Source organism: Misgurnus anguillicaudatus, chromosome 15 (genome assembly GCF_027580225.2).
Source record: "Misgurnus anguillicaudatus chromosome 15, ASM2758022v2, whole genome shotgun sequence".
Taxonomy (NCBI): domain Eukaryota; kingdom Metazoa; phylum Chordata; class Actinopteri; order Cypriniformes; family Cobitidae; genus Misgurnus; species Misgurnus anguillicaudatus.
The window spans coordinates 18,506,306-18,532,185 of NC_073351.2; the positions used below are offsets into that span (position 1 = coordinate 18,506,306).

Below are 25,880 nucleotides of genomic sequence, written 5' to 3' on the forward strand. Positions count from 1 at the left end.
AAATGTCTCATGCCAAGGTAATAAAAACATAACGGTTCATTTTAAAAGGTCTTTATACACCCCTGATAATATTGTTTTGTATATTATTTTGCATTTCTTTCAAGAGATCCTTCTGAAAATTACACACTGCACCTATAACTGTCTATATGTGCACAATACATAAAAACGTCTCGGTTACGGATGTAACCCTCGTTCCCTGAAGGAGGGAACGGAGACGTCACGTCGTGACCGACGAATTGGGAGCTCGCTTAGAGAGACCAATCTGCTTCGAATACTACTAAAACGCCAATGAACTTGGCATTGAGATATTTGCATAATGCTGGCGCCGCCCCGCCAGGTGCGTATATAAGGCGCACGTGCAAATAGGGAAATCAGCTTCTGTTCGCTGAGAAAGCCGGAAGGTTACCGGCCTAAACAGCAGGTGGCAGCACCTGTGGCGACGGGACGTGACGTCTCCGTTCCCTCCTTCAGGGAACGAGGGTTACATCCGTAACCGAGACGTTCCCTTTCAGTCGGTCACTACGACGTCACGTCGTGACCGACGAATTGGGAAACCCTACTAAAACGCCACTAGGGGCTGACCTCTTCCAGTGTCTGCATAAAGCCCTCCGGTTCCACTTAAGGATAGGAGAATTAGGTTTTAAGGCAGAAGGCCGGGCACTAGATGTTCCTTTAACCCCACAGTAGTGCCAGCGACTGGGAAGCGCCCTAACTGAGCGGTATAGGGACGCTGCGGAAGCCACCGCCCCGTTAAGGGCTAATGGTGGGCGAAAGTCAACCGTAGTTGAGGTATAAATGACAGCCGTGGCTGTGTAAGCAAAGCAGTGCCCTGCTAAGGGAAACGTGGGCTGGTAGGATTAACCCCACGGAATAATACTCACAAAGGAACCCGTTGGGACACAATGTGGGGCCCTGGCCAAACACGTAGGTTCGCAAGAATACAGCTAGTGAAAGGCTGACAGCCAATGCTCCGCAACAAAGGCTGTCAAGGCAGTGGAGAGAGCAAATCAAACCATTACGCATTTTTGCTCTGTTAGCCTTCCATACTGAAACTCAATTTGGAGCCTCAGTCGGAGGCTGCAAGCCGACTTGCGAGTCTGCTCTCCGTGTCCTCCCTGGTGAGGACAGAACACGAGAGGATACAGGCTCGATACGAACATTGTAGAATCTAATGAACGTATTAGGTGTCGCCCAACCAGCAGCTCTACAGATGTCTGTTAGCGAGGAACCACGAGCTAATGCCCAAGATGAGGCAACACTCCGAGTGGAGTGCGCTCTCAAATTAAAGGGGCAAGGAATGCCCTGCAAATTGTAAGCTAGGGCGATAGTATCAACTATCCAATGAGACATCCTCTGCTTAGTGACAGCCTTCCCTTTCTGCTGGACACCATAACAAACAAAGAGCTGGTCTGAGGTCCTGAAGCTTTGCGTGCGGTCCACGTAGAATCGCAGTGCGCGTACGGGGCACAACAAAGCCTCGGTTGGGTTTGCCTGCTCCAAAGGCAACGCTTGCAAGCTCACCACCTTATCTCTGAAGGGAGTGGTGGGAACTTTGGGCACGTAGCCTGGTCTGGGTCTCAATGTTACACTCGAGACAGCAGGACCAAACTAAAAGCACGAATCGTCAACAGAGAATGCATGTAAATCCCCTACTCTCTTCATGGAGGCCAATGCTAGCAGGGTCAGAGTTTTCATTGATAAAAAACTTCAGACTCGCAGACTGCAAAGGCTAAAACATGAGACCAGAAGGCTTCAGCACCATGGACAGGTCTCAGGGAAAGAGGGAGGGCGCGAGGGGTTTAGCCTGCGAGCGCCTCTTAAAATTAAATCATGCTGGCCAACTGATCTGCCGTAGATAAGTGAGTGATGAGCAGAAATAGCGGCGATATCAACTTTAATGGCGAAGGGACAGCCTACCATCTAACCTATGTTAAAGATATAAAGCACAATGTTAAAGGGCATTCTCTGGGGTCCTCGCGTTGCGAAGAGCACCGGGTGACGAAAGGTTTCATTAAGCGCGTAAGCCCGTCTTGTGGACGGTGCTTGAACCGCGTCGATGGTGTTAGATACCGCTTGCGATAAATCACCTAAACCTACGCGCGCTCAACGACCATACATGGATATCCAAAGGTCGGGGCGCGAGTGCCAAATGTGCCCCTTCCTAAGAAAGAAAGTCCTTCCTCAGGGAAATCCGCCAGGGAGGGCTGTCGCGAGGAGCATTAACTATGAAAACCAATTCTTGGTCGTCCAGTACGGACGATTAATAAAAGGCTCTCCTCGTCCTGCCTGACTTTGCACAATGTTTCTGCGCAATAAAGCTCACTGGAAGAAATGCGTATTTACGCGCCCCCCGCGGCCAGCTGTGTGCCAACGCATCCATGCCGAGGCTGCCCTCGGTTAGTGAATAAAATAGGCGACAGTGGGTCCCAGAGACTGCAAGCCCGTCATACGTGGCTGAACATCCCGTGCTTAGGGCATCGCATGCTACAGAATGCCAGGAGACCCCTCAGAGGCATATCTTGCTATCAGAAACGCTGGGTCTACTACGGGGAAATCTAAATGACATGCCGGTGTAGTGTTTACACAATGTATGCCTGTGCCACGCTCTCCTCGAGACTCGATCGTAAAGCCAACTCTGAAGCGGTCTCATATGACGCAGCTCGTGCAGTGTCACAGCTGCAGCATGCTGTCATATGTCCAGGAGCTTCTGAAATTGTTTCAGAGGGACCGCGTACTTCCCTCGAATTAAACCGAGGCAAGTCAGAACTGACTAGTTGCGCGCTCTTGTAAAACACGCCAATTAGTTGACCGAGTCTAATTCCATACTGAGAAAAAGGATCCTCTGCACGGGGCAAAGTTGCTCTTTCCCAGTCGACCTGATGACTTAAACGAGCGAGATGCCGAAGCATTAACTCTCTGTGTTCGCGCACGTCTGCCAAGAACGGGCTATTATAAGTCAACGTCAATAAAAGCAGAATGCGAACAACGCTCTCTCTGATATCTTAATGCCGTGACTAGCACTTTCATGGAGACACGGAGAGAGAGAGACAGCTCGAATGGTGTACTTAATATTAATATGCCCACCCCACGACGCAGAGCGAAAAACGGTCTAAGGCGAGGGGAGATGGACACAAAAGTACACGTCTTACAGGTCTAACGCTGCAACCGATCTGAATATTGAAATACGAGCCTCGGCGTTATCATCCAAAAAACGACCACCTTTGTAGAGCCGGTGCGTAAATCAAATTGATCGTAACCCACCGCGTATTTTGGGTACTATGAGATAAAGGCTGGAAAACCCTATCATCATATCATCATCTCGGTAAGAGGGACCGGCTCGATAATCCTTCGCCAGCAGGACATCGACTTATGCACGCAGTACATGTGCATCGGACACTTTCACTATAGTGAAACGAAAGCCCGAGAATTTTGGGGTTGTGCCGGTATTTCGTAACCGAGGCGGATCGTGCGTAAAACCCAACGAAACGGGCTGGGAACTGAAGCCAAGCACCCAGGCACCGTACGAGGAGAATTAACGACACTACCAAGTACCCACGGTGGGGCAGCGAAGCGAGACAGGTGAGACTGCCGGTGCGTCTGCTGAGACAGCATAAGCATCTACAGTATGTGTGTGTGTGACACTGACCTGAGCCCGCTGAGGGAAACGGTCGTCCGGTCTCCTCAGCCGAGGACGCAGACTCCGATGGGGGTGCTGGTGGTCCGGTCTCCTGAGTGGAGGGCTCGGATTCCTCAGAACACCCGCTGGCGATAGAGGAGAGGTAGGGTGAGCTGGAGTGTGCCCGCTCACGGCTCTCTCGATCCTCTGGAGACCTGGAGAGGGAAGAGGAATGCACTCTGTGTGTGGTTAGTGGGCACCGGCTAAACAGCCGGTGGAACAAATGCAAACCAAGAATTTTCCACCCGACCCTCTATCGGGGGAAGGAGCGAATCACCGCCTCCTGAAGAGTGATCCTCTGCCAATCCAGGTCGCCCGCTTACTGGCCACTTAAACTCCCGCTTTCACGGGAAGCAGCTAAGCGGGCGGGGCGAGCTGCTGACGACCGGTTCCCCCCGCGCTGCCGAGATGGGGTCCGAGGAGGGGAACGGAGGTGGTCGCCGCAGGACGCCGACGGCGAGAGGCAGACTGAGGAGCCGGCGTGGTGGTTTTTACCAAGGGCAGCTCTCCTTCGCCGGGGCATGACCTCATAGATCGCCTCAGTCTGCGCAGCGGAGCTGTACGACTCCACGGCCTCGCCGAAGAGGCCGGTCTGTGAGACAGGAGCATTCAAGAAGTTGTTCTCGCCTGCGTCCGTCAGCCAGACACAGCCAAAGGTGGCGATCTTGAACCACTGTCGTGAACATCGCACGACTGAAGGTCGCGGCCTCCCTCGTAAATCCTAGGTGAACCCGTAGCAACGTTATAGCGTGCAGGGCTGAAGCCGCCTCTCCGCATGCCTGACGGACAGCGCCCGTAACCGGACGACTATCTACAAACACGGGAGGGAAGGGTTGGGAGGTCCCTCCAGGAACGCAGCTGCATCGCAACCCCCCGCTCCACTGAAGGGTCCCTGCCCTTAGCGGCTCCATTGGTGAGGGAGGTGAGGGGTGAAAGCTGAAGCTGAACGGCCGGATGGCCGCAAACCACGTCAGCTCTTCGTGCCGTCGGGAAGAAAGGCACAGGAGCAGAGGACCGAGAGGCCCGAGCAGCTCCGAAATACCAATCACGTGGGCGGTACGGTTCGGGCGGAGAGGGGTTAACCCCTCCAACTCTACCGTTACCGCTGCTCGAGCGGGCACGGCCGCCATCTCCGGAACGACTCCACCTCGGAGGAAAATTGGACACCCCTCTGATGCTGCAGAAGTGAACGGGACCAGAAGGAGGTCCAATGGATTCGGCAGACATCGTAGAACACGACTCTGCCGTCTCCACCGGAACCTCAACCGGCTGAGGATGAAAGGCCGGTAGGTGGAGGACGCATCCTCCGTCCTCCTCAGCGTAGTGATGCGAAGAGCGTCATGCGAGCGCTTGACAGACGCACCATGGCGGTGTCAGCACTGCAAAGACGCGGACAGCATTCCCGTAGAAACGTCAGTCGTCTCCGCAATCCAAGAGGGTTATGCTCTCACAGAGAGAACAAAAACTCTCCACGAGCGCAGCCTCAGAGCGCTTGATGCCCAAGCATGAAGACAGCGCTCGTGACCGTAACTGGAACCCTTATACCTCTCACATCCAAGATCGCACGGACGAAAAGCAATCCTGAAAAGGACGCTGATCTCCGAATATACGAGAGAGTGGCTGTCTTTAAAAAGACACAGAGCTCTCACGTATCACTCTTTTAGGGAAATCACTCTTTAGGTGCTCAGCTGATGATGCGCACAGGGAAAGGCAACGCACACACAAAACTCAAAACAAAAAATATGCAGAGCAGTGGAATACTGCGAGCGTCCGCTGTGTTAGTACTGCTTGTCAATCAACTTCAGCAACCGTTCCCAGAAGAGCAGATAGTAGCTTCTCAGTCAGATAAAGCCGGCTTTCGAAGCGAAAAAAGCTGATTTCCCTATTTGCACGTGCGCCTTATATACGCACCTGGCGGGGCGGCGCCAGCATTATGCAAATATCTCAATGCCAAGTTCATTGGCGTTTTAGTAGTATTCGAAGCAGATTGGTCTCTCTAAGCGAGCTCCCAATTCGTCGGTCACGACGTGACGTCGTAGTGACCGACTGAAAGGGAACTGACATTACAGAATTTGTTCATCATTACACAAAAGGTTCTTAAATTTTCTGACATAAAAGAAAAGCTAACAAAACATTTTATTAATTTAATTAATGTAATTAAACAGATTTCAAGCGATCTGGACCCACTGCTGCATGGCTTAACCCATTATCGTACTGTTTTCATTTAATTTTAGGTGAATCGGTCTCCCAATGCAATCAAATACAATTTTATCAATTTTAATTATTATTATTATTATTATTATTGGATTATTTATTTTATTTCTCTAACACGTGGAGGAAATAAAAAAAACATTATGAACTGAAGAATATTCATGATGTTGTTATAAAACTATTTGACAGAGTATTAACACTTAATGACCTTTAAATGACAAATTATATCTGTACCACCGTAGTTGAGGTCAAGAAAAATATTCATGATGCTGTTATAAAACTATATGAAAGAGTATTAACACTTAACGACATTTAAATGCAATTTGTATCTGATAAAAAGTTATGTTATCTAGGTAATGTCAATTTGTCATAATAAAGACATCTCAAACAATGTCATCTTTGCATTAAAAATGACACAATTAAACAAATGACACCTCATGACATTTGTCATAAACGTGCATAAAATCTCCTTCATATTCATGACACGTGTCATGTCATTATTTATGAAGGTGTCATGTCAGTCACCTTCAAGTAAAGTGTTACCCAATTTTGTAACAGTTAGGGGTACAAAACATTTAACGGTACCTTTAAAAGTACATAAAGCTCCTTTAGGTACAGTAATGTACCCAGAAAGGTACAACATTTTGTTTTGTATACCCGTAAAAGTACAAAACGGAAACTCGCCGTACCACCCAGAAAAGGTAAATTTTTAAGCCTTTTTTGACAGTGTACAGGTAAAATGGCTTTTTGCAAAACACAACACATGTTTGTCACTCCCAGTCTCATTTTCCAGTGCATGTCTGTCAAAGCTCTTTACATTGCATCTTTTCCAGCTTCCGAAGTTTTTCTCTGCACACTTGGCATGATTTGAGAAGTTTTGATGATAATTGGTAAAGTCTGGCGGAAGCAAAGTAGTAGTAAAATTCACTGAAATCATAACATTGAGGTGGACTTATTTTTGCATTGGCATAAATAATACATACTGTATACTGTAGGTACACTGTAAAAAATTCCGTAGAAATTGCAGCTGGGTTGCCGGTAATTTACCGTAGATTTAAATTTTTAAACATTTTGTTCAAAGTTAAATGAACATTAAACATTTACAAGTCTTTGTCTTTACAGAGTAAAACTAAAAAAACAGCATCAAGCAAAACATTCTGGGAAATAAAATCTGAAGCAAAAAACAGAAAAAGTTTGATGATGATTTCTGGTTCCCAGAATGCTTTGCATGAGGCTGTTATTGTATAGTTTTATTCTGTAAAGATAAAGACTTGTTAATATTTAAAATGTATTTAACTTTGAACAAACTCTTGCCAGTAAATAACATAAATTTAAATCTACGGTAAATTATCGGCAACCCAGCTGCAATAACATTGTAATTTCTACGGATTTTTTTTACAGTGTATGTGATGGAAAATAAAAAAACAGAACAAAAAACAAACGACTATAGCGCAATTACCGCTATTGTTACGAATCTGGAAAATGTCCGCTCTATTTTCAAAGACAATGAATTTCTGTTTTTGTCATGTCACTTCTAAGCTTTTCCTTCAAGACGCAGATCATGATAATTACGCTTTCTTGTTCTCTCTAACTACCACATCACTTTAGAGTTGATGAAAAAGCAAATAGATCAAGCTCGTGGTTGAAGACAAAGCAAAAGAAGAAAAAGACGGATAAAGAAAAATCAATGGTCTATAGGAGGGTTAAGAATCAGAGCTTCCAAGTTATGATGTGCTGCTCACGTACAAGATAAACCAATGAGGATTTTCCACTGATCCTATGGGATCTGAGTTATTGACCTCATACTTCAACGGATACCAGGGACGTTTCAGAAGTTCCAGAGGTGTTAATTAAATGGAGAAGTGAACTCAAAAGACTCACGAAGGTACAGACAGTAAAGAGTCTGTAGTCTTACTTCACAAATAACCATTTATTCTGCACACATTTAGCGAAAATCACGGTTTATTGAAAGGACACAAGAAAGTAGAGAAACAGAGAGAGATGTAGCAGTAGATTAAGTACTCGGTGCATGGCACATCATTCTTAGGGAGACGACTCACTGTGAGTCGAGTTTTTCTCTTTAACTCTGGCACCAAAAGCTTCGAAATATTCAACAGCAATAGTTGGCCAGCCAACTTGAGCCTATAATACCTCATAATATGGAGTAGGAAGAGTAAATTAATCTTTGCTACAACACAAGACAGATCATACCTTCACATTGTTTCGACGTTTTAAACAGTTCTCTCTGTGTTTTTAGCAAAGCTGGCATCGATTCCGTTTCCGTACAGTGAATTTGGGAATTAAACTTACAGGATTCTTTCGGTTCGTTATTAACTTAAGCTGCTCAAACATGTACAGGTAAATCAGAATTTTTAAGGCAAATTTTGCCTCGCAGCTTACAATCCACCCCAACCTCCTACCAAATGTGACTTTAACATGGAAATTCTGGTCTGCGGTGCCAGGTCATTTTTTTTCTTTTTTTAAGTACAAACAACACAAATTAAAGAACATTGTGTCCTCATTCTGGGAGAAATGAACTCAAAAGAGATAGATAACATAAAAAGTAACAGTTATTAAAAACATCCAGGACCATCGTAACCTCTTAAAATCAAAAAGTCTAAAACTCTATAATGCATGCCATACTATGCTGTTGGTTCTTAAAAAGTTCAAAATTGAATCTCGGGAATACCTTTTCTACATTAGCGGTGTTAAATTGGGTTGTTTGTGTTTGTCTGGCATTGCACAGCCTGTGCGTGTGTGCATCTGTGTGTGTGTGTAAGTGTGTGAATGTGCTTATAAGCTCAGTGAATGAAGTGGGGCTTAAACAGGTCTGACATCATTTTACCATGCAGAAAATCTGCCAAGTCTTCCACTGTCTCTTAGTTGTGTGTGGGCATTTGTGTCTTTTTTAGGTCTCCTTCTGATTTCAAACTGTCCTCTGATGTCCTTGCTTGGCCTTGTTCAATTTGCTCTGGAGTCTGTGGCTATAGAGTAGAAATGACAAGAAAGGAGAACACATGCATATCATAGTGAAGTGGCGTCTGGCACAAACAGCAGGTGATTAGATATTTACGCTTTTCTCTCCATTCTCCCCGTCTGTGTCAGACTGACCTATAATTTGACAAAACCTGTCACTGCTTCCTCCTGTACTTGTTAGCACTGGAGTAAACATATGCAGGTCTCGCTGCGGGATCTATGCTAACTACATGTAGATGCCTTGCTCGCATGAATAACATGGGAACATGGGATTCCAGATAGTGTGTATACAGTATGTGTATTTTTGGGTGGTCAAAAAATCAAAATGGATTTTTCTTATAGCTCTGGTACAGTATGATGCTAAATAATTGTATTTTTATGGTAGGAAATTTATCATGGAGCATGATCTGTACTTTAAAATCAATAATTTGTTTGAATTCAGTGTAAATTGCTTTGGAATAAAGCATCTGTTACAAAACATGATAATTTTGTAAATATTAATCATTTTAAAGAATTAATAATCAAATAAATTTTTTTCATTAAAAAGGGAACCTAAATCTGTCAAATTCTCGAAAAAGTAAAACGATTCATAGATGCTGTTTAATGTGGCACATGATAGTTCATACAGCAGTGCAAAGTGAAATTAATTGTTTTGTGTAATGAAATCAGTCATTATGAATTCTCTCTTCATAACCACCTCGGTGGTGCACAGCAGAACACTTACCTGACTGTGTCCAAACATCTTTTTCATCTCAGATGCGCTCTCAGTCTGATTATGGGAACATTCTGCTCCCACCTGAACATTAAAAGAAAGACACAGAAAAAACCTTTCTGTTCAAGTTTACTTGAAAATGCTCTCATCATTTATTTATCACCCTCAGGTGGTTTCAAACCACTGTTACTTTTATTTCATTGTGGAACAAATTCAATATTTCGAAGAATGGCACAGGCCTTTCTGTAGACGATTTCAGCGGATGCACGGACGTTGTCGCGGTTGCGTGCCTGAAGCAAAGTAAAATTCTGGTCTATATTTATTTATCAGTCTGGCTACTGGCAAGCTGATCTCTGAAACAAATTGGCAGCCAGGCAAGAATTCAAAGATCTTTGCTAACATTGTATACATTCATTTTACACAGAATGTAATAGTTGATATGCCTAATGTGGTGGGCCGTCACCCACCCATAAATCACTGATTTATATTTTAATATTTTTTTTCAGGAATGTGTTTTAAATAAATCACCTAATAGTCTATTTCATAGCTTTCTCTTGATTGCGCTGCTTCCAGTAGTGTATATTTATGGGAGAGCATTTATCCAATCATATTTCAGACATCATGTGTTGCCAGGGTCAAAGAAATCTGCCTAAGCCTTCTGAACGAAAAGTGCAGGTGCCTTTAGCTTAAGATAAATGGCAACAAAGTCATTGCATTAACCAATCAGATTTCGAGTTGGTGTCCCCAGGGCCATCTAGCACGCTTAGCATTTTCACGTCATTTGACTGGATTAACCTCCAGCCGTTTTCAACCTGCCGGAAAAAAAATCGCACATACAGCGTTATCCAGCTTAAATGGGACATTTTAAAATGGGACTTTTTTAAGATGTCAAATAAATCTTTTGTTTTCCCAGAGTACATATGTGAAATTTTAGCTCAAAATACCATATAGATAATTTAGCATGTTAAAATTGCCACTTTGTAGGTTTGAGCAAAAATGTATCATTTTTGGGTGTGTCCCTTTAAATGCAAATGAGTTGATCTCTGCGCTAAATTCCAGTACTGTGGTTTGATAGTGCAGATTAAGGGGCGGTGTTATCCCCTTCTGAAATCATAAGGGGAGCCAAATTCCAATGACCTATTTTTTTACATGCTTGCAGAGAATGGTTTACCAAAACTAAGTTACTGGGTTGTTATTTGTCACATTTTCTAGGTTAATAGAAGCACTGGGTATCCAATTATAGCACTTAAACATGGAGTCAAATTTTCATGATATGTCCCAACAGTATCAACTTTCAGCATTAGCCTCTATGGCGATAGAAAATAACTTAATATTTGTAAAATTTACATTTTGTGAATATCACCTTTTCAATAGTAAACCTTTGACAAACTCTTTGCATTATCTTTATCTTATTACAGACTGTCAACAAAGTAATTTGTTATACTTTTGATTCTTCAAAACACTTGGTAAGCTTTTTCAAAAAAAATAATTATGCAATTTCTTTAGCAAAAAGAGTTTGACCTTCAAATGTATAATATACGCTGTGTTTAATTTTGTAGTGTCTTTTTAATAAAGTAAAATTTGACTGTAATTCCTTGAGGTGTAATATACAGTCATTTCTATTTTACTTTGCAATACTAACTAATAACAGTTGATGTGTTTCTATTGCCGTGACGTCATAATAATGAAATTACGGGATGGATTCATTCAGATAGGACACCACTGAAGGCCTAGGTGTGAAATGCACGGTCAACCACTGGTTAGATATGATATATGAACAAAGGTAATTTACTTGTCATTTATTTTCCTTGTTATCAGAAATAAACTACAGTAAAAGGACTAAAGATGACAAAAGTTTCATCCACAAAAGCTGTTTGTTTATGTTGTTGCAGCTGAAACAGTCTATACAACATTCTTGACACAAAGCTATCTTGTGATTTTATAAGGCTTAGAATATGTAGTGCATAAGTCATATGGACTTGTGTTATTTTATCTTTAATGTTTGTTTGTTTGTTTGTTTGTTTGTTTGTTGGCAGGATGAAACACATTTGTTTTAAGATCTGCATTACAAGTCTTCAATATCTTTTTGTTCCACAGAGTAGATTAAAGACTCTGGAATACACTGCTGGATTTTATCATTCCTATTACCTCATCACATTGTGTGACTTGGATCGTTTAAACTTGGGTACGACAAGCATGTAGATTGGACGATGATGACACCTATTGAAACGTAAGCTGCAACGCCTGCGACACACGTTAGCGCAATGCCAGCATGTGCTAGTGGTAAACAAATACTGCCCATACAGCAAAAGACTCCGGGCTAGACCCGCACCGTAGAGCTGAAGATCTTTGCCCGAACCCGACGGGACCCGTTGGAAACCGGCCGGGCTTGGGCTTGCGCTCCGGCTTTGTGAGGTAAATGAGCGGTCAAGTTCAATGCTGTTGGATGCACTATCAATAGTGCAGGACCACGCTGAATTCATTTACAGTGGATTTAATGATTTTCCTCATCAAAAACATGTAGCCTAATCTTTGTGAGTAGGTTTTTCAATGTATAACTAAATATGAATCGAGTCTTCAATACATAATTTAGACAGAGGATATAGACTAATGTTGGCAGTAATGGAAAGAAGTGCCGACGCAAATCCCGCGAAGCCTTTCTCTTAATTTCGTTATTGCCAAATACCCATCTTAATTCAGAATGTATTATCTTAATTTAATTCGTTAAGAAATAATAATTTTATTGGCATATTTATAGTATATTGCATAAGCCTATTTAGAATGAGATGTTACAATGTTACAGATGACTTATTTTATTTCTTTGTTTCAATTTCCAAGTGGCGTGTAGATTATTAGTCATGAATAAATAATGTTAAAACCTGTGTAAATTTCTCATTCTTGACAAAAGCTGTGTGTGTGCGCACATTTAAATAATGTCGGGCTGTAAACGGGTTCGGGCTTTTAAAAAGCTGTCAATCTAAATGTACGTTCGGGTTCGGGCTGCATTCTGTCCGGCTCCGGACATTTCGGGCCTAACTTTTAAGGCCCGATTACAGCTCTACCGCACCGGATCCGTGCCGAAGTCAGCAGTTCCGGTGTAGATCCGGCCCGAAGTCGTCCGCTGTCTGGGTGGTATGCAGGTCACCCAAATTTCATGCCAAATTTCTGACACTGTAAGAAAACTATCTTTAGTCTTTAGTCTAATCTGAGGTTTAGTCGCAAGAAAACGGCCGTCTTTGGACCCTTTCTCATACGACACAGAACCAGCAATTAAGAGCCACGATCATAGATTGCCACCATTGTTTCATGATGGTAATCTTTTGTCTGGGACAGCCAAAAATTGTGCAGTGTATCCCAGGCTTTAAATGTATTTAAAGTTACTGTGCAAACTGTTTCTTTAAAAAGCTTTAAAATCTTACACTGTAAAAAATTTCTGTAGAAATTACAGTATTACTGCGAACTGGTTGCCAGTAACTTACTGTACATTTTACATTTATGTTATTACCTGGCAACAGTTTGTTCAAAGTTAAATGAATATGAAACATTTTTACAGGTTTTACCTTCTACAGTAAGTTACTGGCAACCAGCTGCATAATCACAGCAATTTTTTTACAGTGTTGGGACCAGACAACTACCAAATCATCAAACAATAGCACTAAGCTTATTTTAAGTGTGTGTTTATAAAAAACATATGCATGTCTACCACAATGGAATAGTGATCAGCTATAAACGTTATCCATTTACAATTCTCCCAAAAGCCCAGCGCTATAAAGATATACAGTGTTATATATATAAAACAAAATACTCATTTTGCTCAAGGGATGGAGTATTTTAAGGAAATGTATATATGATTGTCTCTCTGAGCTATAAAAAAGCATAAAAGGTTTGAATCATGATCTTTGGAGCGGCATGTTTAATAAATGAGTAGAACATTTTTCATGTAAATTCACAAAACACAGGCTGTTTAAATAAAAAATAAACAGTATTTTATATTCTAACAAGACAAACCATACAGAAAAGCTTTACAGTAAAAGAGTAGCCATCAAAAAGCTTGGACCAAAGCTTGTATTTCCCTGTCTGCTTCATTCTTACTGCTGTGATCTTAAAACATGAGGCTGTGTCTGTGAGGATTTTAAGGAATATACAGAAACAAATTATATTAACATTAATGTACTGTACAAGCCTCTAGACGCACTATTGCCTGAGCCATACAGACAATACAAATCTGTCCTATTCCTAGCTTAATAATCAAATAAACACACTTTTTATATTGACCATAGGTTAGACTTTCAGTCTTTTTTGAAAAGCACAAGATGCTCTTTGAACATATTCTGATCATGCTGGGATGACATGGATCATCAGGTTTTGCACAGACTTAAATAAACAAAAATAAATAAGTTCTATTTGCTTTGATCTAGCTTACATTAATAAGATACAATGTTCAGCAATATTTATAAATGATGAAAGAGCATTGATGAGAAAATGTTCTCCCCGATCTGTTGAACATAAAGCCTACTCTTCTTATAATAACTGTACCTCTCTCTCTCCCTCTTTCTCTCTCTCTCATCAGTAATATCAGCAGGGTAATGCTGCTTTGGGAACATTTTCATTAAAAGACAATCTTCATGACATATCATCTACCATGAATGACATCTCATCCCCGAGTTTCTGCGTCTGCCGATTTCTCACTCTCTCTCTATGCCTGTCTGTCGGGTTTTTGTTTCTTGTCTCAGACTTCTTCCCAATGCTCTTGTCGTCCCTCACACACCCCTCCACCCAACACACAACCACTTCACTTATGACAACCACAAACACACACACGGCTGTCACTATAGTTGATAACCACATGTCAGACAGTGAAATGTATCTTCTGTATGCTGCTGTTTTCCTATCTGCTCTGTTTATATCTGGAAAACATCAGTCCAGGTTCAGCATCCCAGCATCCAATGTGTCAGCTTGATACGCAACATATTTTTCGCTTTGATGAAGGCTGAGGGTCAAAAAAGGTTGCTTTGTGCTTAGCATCTGCACAGGTGCTTTTCTCAAAATGGGACTGAAATTTGTGTTTCATTGTCTGTAAGTCTGTTCCTTGAAAAATTCAGCTGCCTTTTATCAATTTTGTAAAAGGGAATTTTGAGCAAAAACCTTTGGATTGCACTCAATGGCAAAGAGAGGAAAATCAGATTACAGTATCATTTTGAGGTTGACAGAGCAAAGCACGTCTGGCCTAATAAAATATTTTTATTACAAAAGTGTACAAAATTTGTGTCAGGTGATTTTGTCTAAAATATTTCAACTATCCTGGGGTGCATTTCCCAAAAGCATTGTAAGCCAACTACTGTCGTAAGTTACGTCGTTACTGACAAAGGTCAAGGATTTGGTGTTTTCCGAAACCATAGTTCAAACGAACATTCGCAAGCTGCATCGCAAACTTGTGTGGTTTGAACGACAGCTCTCCTGTCGTTGTTAGAAGCATAGTTCCTTGTTATTATTATATGTAGACTTACATTGATCATGCTTTTGAAAAAAATAAGCAAAAAAACATGTAGTACATTCTATATCCATCATTCTAAATATATAAAAATGTACGTCTTTAAGATTGTAAACAGAATTGAAGCGCTGCATTTGAAAACAGCGCATGTGCACATTATACGAGCTTTAACGGATTAGTCCATTTTCTTAAGGGAAAAATCCAGATGGTTTGCTCACCACCGTGTCATCCAAAGTGTTGATGTCTTTCTTTGTTCGGTCGAGGGGAGGTTGTGTTTTTTGAGGAGAACATTGCAGGATTTTTCTCGTTTTGGTGGACTTTAATAGAGCCCAACATTTAATACTTAACTCAACACATAACAGTTTTTTTCAACGGAGTGTCAAAGGACTATAAACAAACCCAAACGAGGCATAAGGGTCTTATCTAGCAAAACGATTGTCATTTTTGACAATAAATATATTCACTTTTAAAGCACAACTTCTCGTCTAGATCTGGTCGTGATGTGCTAGCGTGACCCGACGCAATACGTCATCGCGTCAAGAGGTCACAGAGGACGAACACGAAACTCCGCCCCAGTGTTTACAAGTGTTGAGAAAGAGGACGTTCCGACGTTGTTGTATGTCAACTGATACTAATTAATGTCTTTGTGTGAGTTTATTGTTTACAATGGTCCACAAATGTGCGTTTTATATATGTAACACGTGACCTCCCTACGTCACTACGCATTTACGTTAGGTCGCGCTGGACGGGACCAAGACGAAAAGTTGTGCTTTAAAAGTACATATTTTTAATTTTTCTTGTCAAAAATGACAATAGTTTCGCTAGATAAGACCCTTATGCCTCGTTTGGGATCGTTTAGAGTCTTTTGAAACTCCGTTGAAAAAAACTGTTACGTGTTGAGTTAAGTATTAAATGTTGGGTTCTATTAAAGTCCATTAAAATTAGAAAAAATCCTGCAATGTTTTCCTCAAAAAACATCATTTCTTCTTGACTGAACAAAGAAAGACATCAACATTTTGGATGACATGGTGGTGAGTAAATTATCTGGATTTTTCTTTTAAGAAAATGGACTAATCCTTTAAGACCCTGGGGAATCCCTGGGAGGAGGGAACTTGCACATGAATTGAATATCTTGAAAATAAACAACAGACAACTAAATTCCAATAACAAAATCACTCTTCCAATGCAATATATATTATTCCCAGCAATTATCTGACGTTAAATCGATTTGCACAGATTAATTAGTACTCCACCTCCCATGTGACATCATCAACTATGTTGTTGATCCAACATGGTTCAAACGATGAATGTGCGACAAAGTTACTATGCTTTCGGGAAACAGTCGTGACAAGGTAGTTAGTTTCTCCAACTATGCATCGTGCTATGTTGATTCAGCAGCGAGTTACGTTGTTGTTCGGGAAATGCACTCATGCATTGTAGTAGAGACAACAGTAAAAGTAATTTCCTCTCAAACTGTGGGCATTGTGTCACTGTCACAATATTGCCCTGTTTGTTTGTTTGCACAACATGCTGCATATCTCTCACAGTGCATCCGGCACGCAGTTTGTAAAGGTTTGGATGGTTAGTGGCACCCAAGATTCGTTTAAGGCTCTTAACAGGAATTAAACTAGATATCCATTAGTAAATACTCAGACCACCCTTATACATTTATTCTACAATTTTTTACATCATTCAGTATCACTAATTTTCACAAGATTTTTCTATTATAAATACCTCACCCTTACATGTTGAACAATATGAACTGTGATTAATGACTGTTCATTGCTTGTCTAAGGGGCTGTTCACATTTCTTGTCTTTTGTGAGCACAAGTATGTTATTTAAAAAAAAAACACGGGGTTAGTTGTAACACAGACTGTTTACATTGTTGCACAAGGTTTAGCTTTTTGTTTTTCTGGTATTTTTTTTTCACTCTGCCAAAAGACGATCTCCGCAAATTTTTGGAAATGTATAATGTTTCTCCAGAGAGTTGTTGATAAATGAGTGTTTGGTGGCATTTAAAGGTACAGTGTGTAAATTTTAGCGACATCTAGTGGTGAGGTTGTGAATTGCAACCAATGGCTCAGTCCACTGCTCACCTCTTGCTTTTGAAACACATAGAGAAGCTACGGTAGCCACCACCGGACAAACATGTCATCGTTGGAGACAACTTAGTAAAAATGTTTGTCCGTTAAGGGCTTCTGTAGAAACATGGCTGCACAAAATGGCGGCTTCCATGTAAGGGGACCCGCAGTGTACGTAGATAAAAGGTCTCATTCTATGGCAATAAACGCATAACGGTTTATTGTGAAAGGTCTTTATACACCCCCTGATAATTTAGTTTTGTATATTATTTTGCATTTCTGTCAAGAGATTCTTCTAAAAATTACACACTGCACCTTTAGGTACATTTTTTCATCATATGTTTTTTTTTTCGTTTGGGTTGAGTGTTTAAGATACCAAATCCAATGCTATGTCATATTAATCAGTGTCTTGTTGACTAAAACATAGCACTGTTTTGAAAATGTCCGCAGCTCTTAGCAACTTTTTTGGTGGGCTTGAAAATATTTTGACCTAGCGGGGTTAATTGTAACGCTGTGTTACAACTGACCCCTAAGCACTTACAATATGAAAACCGCTAACGTTAGCGTAAATCTTGCTGTTGTTTTAAATAGGCTAAATGATTGCTGGCTGCCAACAAAATAAATGTGCCTGTCTTATCAAAAATTGTGTGTCAAATTTATTTTTGTTCATATCTTTAATATTGATTGAATAAGGTCACGTCAAAGATTGAAGTAATAATTAAATGAATGGCTAAAATCAGACTCTGATGCTCATTATCTTAGAATTTGATTTTGAAACTGTAGTATGGTTATTACAGACTGGGTCACATATAAAAAAAATGTTTTGTCACAATTGTGCTGCTTTTCCTCACATATTTAGACATTTGTATCAATATATAATTGAACTATTGTTAAAAAAGGGCTGGATGAATGAATACAGTGTGGATACCCGTCTATTATAGACAGATATATAAACAATATCCACCAAGTATATAGACTACTGTGGTTACATGCGTGGTTACTGCCTACCAGCCGTCTGCGCGTGTGTTTGCACGTCGACGCGGACGACGAGGCAAAAGTATAAATGAAAACCGACGCAGAACCTATGGCGTCGCGGCTACCCACAACTATAACGAGCCCTTAACCCCCTGCCTGTTACAATTAACCCCACCTATGGGGTAACATTTGCACTTCTGTCACGTTTGGTGTAATTGTCCAAGAATGGTAAGCACTAGAAACAAACTTTAAATGTTCATTTGAAGCAGAGATGTGTGTGCTGCTTGTGTAAAAATATCATTAATCAAACTCAAATCTTTTTGAATGATTGAGCCAAATCCAAAAAGCGTTAGGTTGTGCCCTGCTCTCCCCTAGATGCAAGGCAACCGTGCTCCTTTTTTCAAGCATGTACTGTAAGCATGTATCTTTCCATATCAACTCAAGATGGAGGAGCCTGATCTGTCAAGTGGCTTTTATATTGACTCAAATAAGAAACAATGCATAGAGACACAATCCTGAATTTATGCTTAGCCACGGCAGACGCTACCCAGTGACACTTTCCATGTGGTTTTGGATGTGAAATGTGAACAACCCATACTTGGGTGGCTGTAGGACAGAATAAACTGCAATGGTCTACAATATATAAGACTACACCCAACATACAGTAGCAGCAATAGCTAAACCAATAGTGTGACTCTCTGAAAAAAGCGAGATGGTAAAATGTATAGAGAACCTCAAAATCATTATTTTATTCTGTCAGTTGCCTCCAGCAGAGCAGAAATTACCCTTTACTTTAAACTAAATGGAGCAGTATTTTTCCAATAGCAAGTGTTCAATACAGCATTGATCAAAAAACTGCTACAGTAAATGTGGCCTACAAGTATCTCAAAGCATATTCCCGAACAAATTTAATGTTAAGTTGTAAATGATGTTTAAAGGAGAACGGATACACGGAGACTCCATGAATATAAGTTTCCCCATTTAGGCCAGAGGGTAAGAAGTGGCCATTAGAGTATAAGGGTACTAAAGATTTACCTTCACCATCTGGCAGTCTTTCAGTCCTGAGCCATCTCTTCTCATTACTGCACTGCTCACAGGCAATTTACTCGCTGTTGTGATTCGGGGAACTTTTGGGATGTCCTTAAGGAAGAAAACATAAAGAAAACGGAATCACATTAGGAAAGGCACAAAGGAATAAAAAGAGGGAAACAAATGTAAAACGTGTGAGGGTTAAATTCTCCAGACGCTGTATAATAAAAGCAAAGAAAATTTTCTTCTTAGGTTAATTTGAGGTCTGTTGTCAATGGTTTCTCGCTATTTTGATCTATTGTACATAAGTGGCCTTTAAAGCACCAAGTTAAAGCACATACTTTTGTTATTGTTTTCCATTTAGCAAAAGCTTTTATCTAAAGAGACTTACAGTAAACTGCAACTATGCAGTTAGCGTAACAGCACTTTTAAAAAAAAAAAATACTTCAACGCTATTCTGCTGCTTCCGTGCTGATATCATGGACATTTGTATATATCGACCTTGCGTGAGGTGAAAGCAATGTTTCAGACTGTTCAGAACGAACACGTAAATATGTTTTCCATTACTGTATATACGGTGAAAGTGCTGAGATCTGGTCTCTGGGTAAATCGATGTTGGTGCGCATTAGAGAAGGAAAAGCAAAGCACTATGGGAAATGAGGTTCCTGGCAAAGTTCTTGTCAAAGCCCATCATTTATTCTGTGAGAGAAGACAGATGAGGTAAATGCTACGGTAACAAACTTCATACAAGCTGACCCATCTCTGGAGAAGTAATGATATAACAATAATCAGTTTAGGGACTCTTAGCTCTTCAGAGTCAAGGAAATAGAATATGGCACATTTATTGCTTCCCCATTGTAAATCAGTGTGATATCCATCGAGGGCCTGGTTTTGATAAGCTAGATTTGAACAAAGTCATCTGGCATCAACTCAAGTGCTCTGTCATCCTAGAATGAGTTGTACACTATAATATATACTGTATACACTTGTGGACGAAAATATTGGCCCCCTTGGTAAATATGAAAAGAAAGCTGTGAAAATAAATTTACAATGTTTCTTTTGAAGTGAAATAATTGCAATTGGGGGGAAATTACATTATTAACCCTTGTGCCTTGTTCAAATTTACTACCTTTCGTGTTGTTAGTGGATGAAAACATCCACTAAATTCAAAGGCTATAAAAATGTATCAGATGAATATTTTTTCCAAATTTTTTTACATAAATCTGTTAATCAACCTCAGTACTGATCAAAACTACCAAATCTTCCAAAAAATTCCATGATTTTAACCCTTTAATTGCCAAGTTTATAAGGTGTGTCACTGATTTGGGGAAAAAACACACACAAAATGACCGATCCTCAACATAAAAACCGATTGCAAACTGGATTTTTTTAAACCTTTTTTACAGTCTTGGGCATGCCAAAGATTGGTCAAAACATTGGCTTTCAAGCATTTTTAGTTTTTGTGTAGCATCAGTTTTTATTTTTTCTCCCTCATTTATTGTTAGTGGCTGTTTTTGCCTCGTTGACTCCCATTATAACCACATTTTTTGATTGCAGAGCTATGACACCTTTTTATCATGCATTTTTAAATGTTGGTGTTTTTTCCTTTTGCTAAGATGTCAAATTGGTCATTTTTGGTGTTGATCACCATGTGGCCCTATTAACCCTTTAGTAGCCCTGTGCAAAAACAAAGCTTAATTTCTGACTTGTACATTGTGTTTTACATTATTGAGTATAACTCCATAATAAAAGCATGTTTGTGTGTGTGTGTGTGTGTGTGTGTGTGTGTGTGTGTGTGTGTGTGTGTGTGTGTGTGTGTGTGTGTGTGTGTGTGTGTGTGTGTGTGTGTGTGTGTGTGCATGAAAAAGGGATGTTCTGTGGAAATCTTCTCTGCATTAGACATTAGATTTATGAACATCATTATTATGAACACATAAGTGTTTAGTCATTCCAACAGGACTTGCAGCATATCACTTGGTGCTCTCTGCAAGTTTGTCTGGAGGGACAGCAACTCATGCATGAGGGAGGTGAAAAGCTGTTTAGGAGAAGGCTTTCCTAGAAGACCTGGGAAAATCTCTGCAGCAATATTTAGGAGAGAGCATCACCCTCGCACACCAGTTGCTGCACTGGTGAGAGAGATTCAGTCTCCTGCAGCTGTCTCTCCACACACAAATCCACAGACACCAGCAGGCACCAGCAGCTCAGGAGTGAAGAGGGGAACATGCAATTGGTGCAAAGAACAAACATGTCAGCACTTGCATCTGTTGTGGTGGACACACTTTCAGAGAGCACCAAGTGATATGCTGCAAGTCCTGTAGGAAATATTGAACACACACACCTGCACACAAACACACTAAAAGTTAGTTTGATTGTTTAGTTCTCCATCCATCCTCTACTCTTGCTTCATTGTTTAATTTATTTGAAGTTGTTTTTGTGTTCATAATAAATGATGTTCATAAATCCGATGCAGAGAAGATTTTTACAGAAAATCTTTTTTGCGCGCACACACACACACACACACACACACACACACACACACACACACACACACACACACACAATAATATTCTTTTATTATGGAGTTATACTCCATGTACAAGTCAGAAATTAAGCTTTGTTTTTGCACAGGACTACTAAAGGGTTAATAGTGCCACATGGTGATATACTGTAAAAATTACAAATTTGACCTCTTAGCAAAAGGAAAAAACACCAACATTCAAAAATGCATGATAAAAAGGTGTCATAGCTCTTCAATCAAAAAATGTGGTTATAATGGAAGTCAATGGGGCAAAAACAGCCACTAACAATAAATGAGGGAGAAAAAAATTAAAACTGATGCTACACAAAAACTAAAAATGTTTCAAAGCCAATGTTTTTACCAATCTTTGGCATGCCCAAGACTGTGAAAAAGGTAAACAAAAATCCAGTTTACAATCACTTTTTATATTGAAAATATGTCATTTTGTGTGTGTTTTTTCCCCAAATCAGTGACACACCTTATAAACTTGGCAATTAAAGGGTTAAAATCATGGAATTTTTGTGAAGATTTGGTAGTTTTGATCAGTACTGAGGTTGATTAACAGATTTATGAAAAAAAAATAGAAAAAATATTCATCTGATAAATTTTTACAGCCGTTGAATTTAGTGGATGTTTTCACTAAACACACGAAAGGGTAGTAAATTTGCCCACGGTATATCGTTGAGTTTTTAAATTTTTTTAAAGCATTTTCTTAAAATATATGTAAATATAAGATTTGTCACCAAAAATCATTCAATTTGATAAAACAGAGAAAAAGTTGTGGCCAAATTAAGAGTAAAAAAACCCTCTAGTGGATGAAAACATCCCCAACAACACATAAGGGTTAAAAAAATGTTTTTCTCTAATACACACTGGACACAATTATTGGCACCCCTAGACATTTTTATGAGTAAAAAATCTCTGAAATATATTCCCATTGATACAGTATTAACATTTTCTTAGCACAGCAAAACCCCATTCAAAAAGCACTTTGGTCCCAGAACATTTCCGTAAAAATGGCTTCTGTGTGAACACAAACACATCCTGTAAATGTTCTGGGATCACTTCCTTAAAAAGGTCCTACAGTAGTAACACTGCCGTAACATTAACGAAAAGCATTATGTGTGAACAAGACGCAAAAACACGCATGTGTCATCGCAACAAAAAATAATGATTCAGCTATTTGACACAGGGATTTCAACGCAGATTAACATTCACAATAAGAAATGTTGGCAAACTGGACTGAAGCAGAGATCAGGGAGCTCGTCACTATCTGCGCTGAAGCTGAGATCATTCAACAGCATGACAAACAGCGCATCATGCGCTCCTGTCATTAACAAAAATGCATGCATGTGGTTTCTTGAAAGAAATCACGGATAATTAACAAACTTTAGATGCTGTGGAAAAAACCTACCAAGTGCAGGACTTTAAATACGTCACGTACAGATTCCGGAAAATCATTGGCATTGTTAATTAACCAAAATCAATCCCAGAAAAATCCCAGGCACATTTTCCGTGTATTTTCCGTAATCTTTGTGTGAAAAGGGCTTAAGGTGACTAGAAACATGATGTTGTCCAGTCATGACTTCCTGTTTCACGGGGAATAAATATTAAGTAACACAAATCCCTGTATTCATTCTTTACAATGGGTAAACCCAAAGACTGATGTGCAGCAAAAGATTGTTACAGCACAAGTAGAAAGTGACTTTACAGAAATAGTTGAAACCAAAAACAATTTCCACAATCAGAGCAATAATGAAGATGTTTAAACCGACTGGAGATGTTGTGATTTGAAAATAAAGGAAACTTCCCAAACCCTCTAGTTTTTAAACAAAAAATATTAAATTTAAATGAATTTGTGCTTAAAACAAGCAAATAAATAAATAAATAAATGGGGTAAAAAAATCTTGAAATAAGACTTTTTTTCTTAAACACTGAATTCAAGAAAAATTAATGTCAAATTTTCATACCCCTTTGGCAGATTTTTTGGCTTGTTTTAATCCCATTTTTTTGTCTAAAATCTAGATTTATTTTCTAACGTCATTTTGATCATCTTGATTTAGGAATTGTAAGATATTTGTACCGAAAACAAAAATACTAAGAAAGTCATTTTTTGCAGTGTATAAATTGAATCGTTGTTTGTATGGCTCTCTTGCATCTGCAAGTGACTTGTTATACACATACAGTTGCAGACGTTGCATTCCTTAACACCTTCTGAGTAAAGCACAAACAGCAGGGTTACAAAAAAATGCACACCCACCACACGCATCAGCCCACACATCCAAATGTTTGAGTTTGTGTATGCTGGCGGGCGGACATGCACGCTAATTTACGCGGCTCGTCATCCTCCACCCATCCTCTGAAAACTTTTCTTCTTCTTGTTTCTTTGGCGGGTGTCGTTATATGAGTGATATGTTACCAATATACTGAAGCCTGCTTAAGCGGAGGTGAATGTAGCAAACATCAAAATATGCCAAGGGGGATTTTTTAAAAATACGGGAGAAATATGGGAAATTAGTTAAACGGGATGATGGTGGGAAAAAATTAAAAAATTCGGAAGAAACCCGGGAAAAATGGCAAGGTTGACTGGTATTGGTGTGTCTATATTGTCTTAATGCTCAACAAGGAGTATCATTTCAGTGGACAAAGACTATAAAAGAATTACAGATGGAGAACTTCAGAAATCATTTAAACCATGGGGTCAGAAATCTTAAATAAAGGAAAATAGCACCATTTTCACCACAAGTTGTTGGGACACAGTTTAGGAAAAAAATCCTCTGCTGTCATACAAAAACAAACTCCAGCACATTTACTTGCCGTACTGGAACTTTAAACAGGACAGGAACTTTAAAATATTTTTTATGATGTGATTTCCCCCACATATACATTTTTTTTAATCAATGAAACATTGTATTTTGTGAATTTATTAAATTAAAGCTCAAAAGGAAAAAACGTAAATTTATTTTCACAGCTTTCTTTGCTCATATTTACCAAGGGTGCCAATATTTGTGGCCACATCTGTACAGTATATACAGTAAAGTAGACTCTGTTACTGTCCATAGTTGATAGAGAATACAATTTGGTGGCTCTTAAATGGGTAGTTATGTGTTTGAAATTGCAGTTAGAATAGCTTTAAAAGTAATAGGGTTACACACAGTGTTCAAAATGTGTTTGAGCTCTTGAGGAGGTCCCCCAACCACCACTTCCCACATCCCAACCCAAAAAACAAGTCAATATTGCTGGATATATATACTTGCTGGTTGATTAGAACATATTTCATTGTTTAGGCCCTTTGGGGGTCCTTTATTGCTTTAATGCTTATGGGAGGTCTGGCATATTTTATTCCAAACTTGTTTGATGAGAGAATCAACATTGTGAAGTTGCCATCGGGCAACTGTTCTAAAGGGTTATTTAAATGAGGGTGTAAGTCTCCATTATTTGTTCAAAACATCTGCTTTAATTAATCAGCTTGGCCTTCATGGTTTAAGATGAGCTAATTATGGGAAATGTGGTAAAGATACCTTCAGGGGAAAGCAGTGGTGTGAATGTTTTGTTTTCCTGTTTGTTCAGATTGACAGTTAATTAATTGTGGTTAACTCTACATAAGAGATGTGTCAGAATTTTCATGTGTTTTTATTGGTTCCAGGGTTATCGCTCTTGGTAAAATTACCAGCTGTTATGACAACTAAGATAACAAGATCAAAACTAGTTTTAACCACAACTTTGCCTTCCCTAAAGTAATAGTTCACCAGCATTTATCTTTGTGCTTCATGAAATCAATTTATGCAGTACATGCATTTATGGCATTTTAGAACTCAGATACATCATTTAATTTGAAATGTTTTATATCTTAGCCAGTAGAGGCACTAAAGAAAATGCAAAAATAAAGATTGTTTAGCTGTTTAAAACATTCCTATTTATTCATAATGCACATGCCAGTAAGCATAAGTCCTTGTTTAAAGCATGTTAACTATCAATTAAACATGGATGTTTCCTAAAACCTCATGCGCTCAATCTTTCAAGAGCTGGAAGTGTAGCATTAGTATAGGTTTTGCACGGATGCATGAATAGCGACTTTACTGAAAAGCGGAGTTAGATTGTGTAGAGGACAAACTGTTCATCCACTTAATCTGAGTGAAAGCGAATGATCTGTAATAGAGAGGAAACCTTGAACTGAAGTCTGATAATAACACGCTTTATTTTAAAGAGA

General features: G+C 39.8%; 1 protein-coding gene across 2 annotated transcripts in view; it reads right to left on the bottom strand.

Annotated features, from left to right (window-relative positions):
- Window positions 1-7,831: 7,831 nt before the first annotated feature.
- luzp2 (leucine zipper protein 2) overlaps window positions 7,832-25,880 on the bottom strand; it is a 169,849-nt gene continuing 151,800 nt past the window's right edge. For both annotated transcript variants that reach the window (XM_055174604.2, XM_073853524.1), the window contains exons 10-12: window positions 19,159-19,263; window positions 9,588-9,659; window positions 7,832-8,871 (exon numbers count right to left, since the gene is read on the bottom strand). In XM_055174604.2, the coding sequence (XP_055030579.1) occupies window positions 8,767-8,871; window positions 9,588-9,659; window positions 19,159-19,263 (282 nt within the window). In that variant the 3' untranslated portion in view covers window positions 7,832-8,766. The remainder of the gene's footprint in view (window positions 8,872-9,587; window positions 9,660-19,158; window positions 19,264-25,880) is intronic.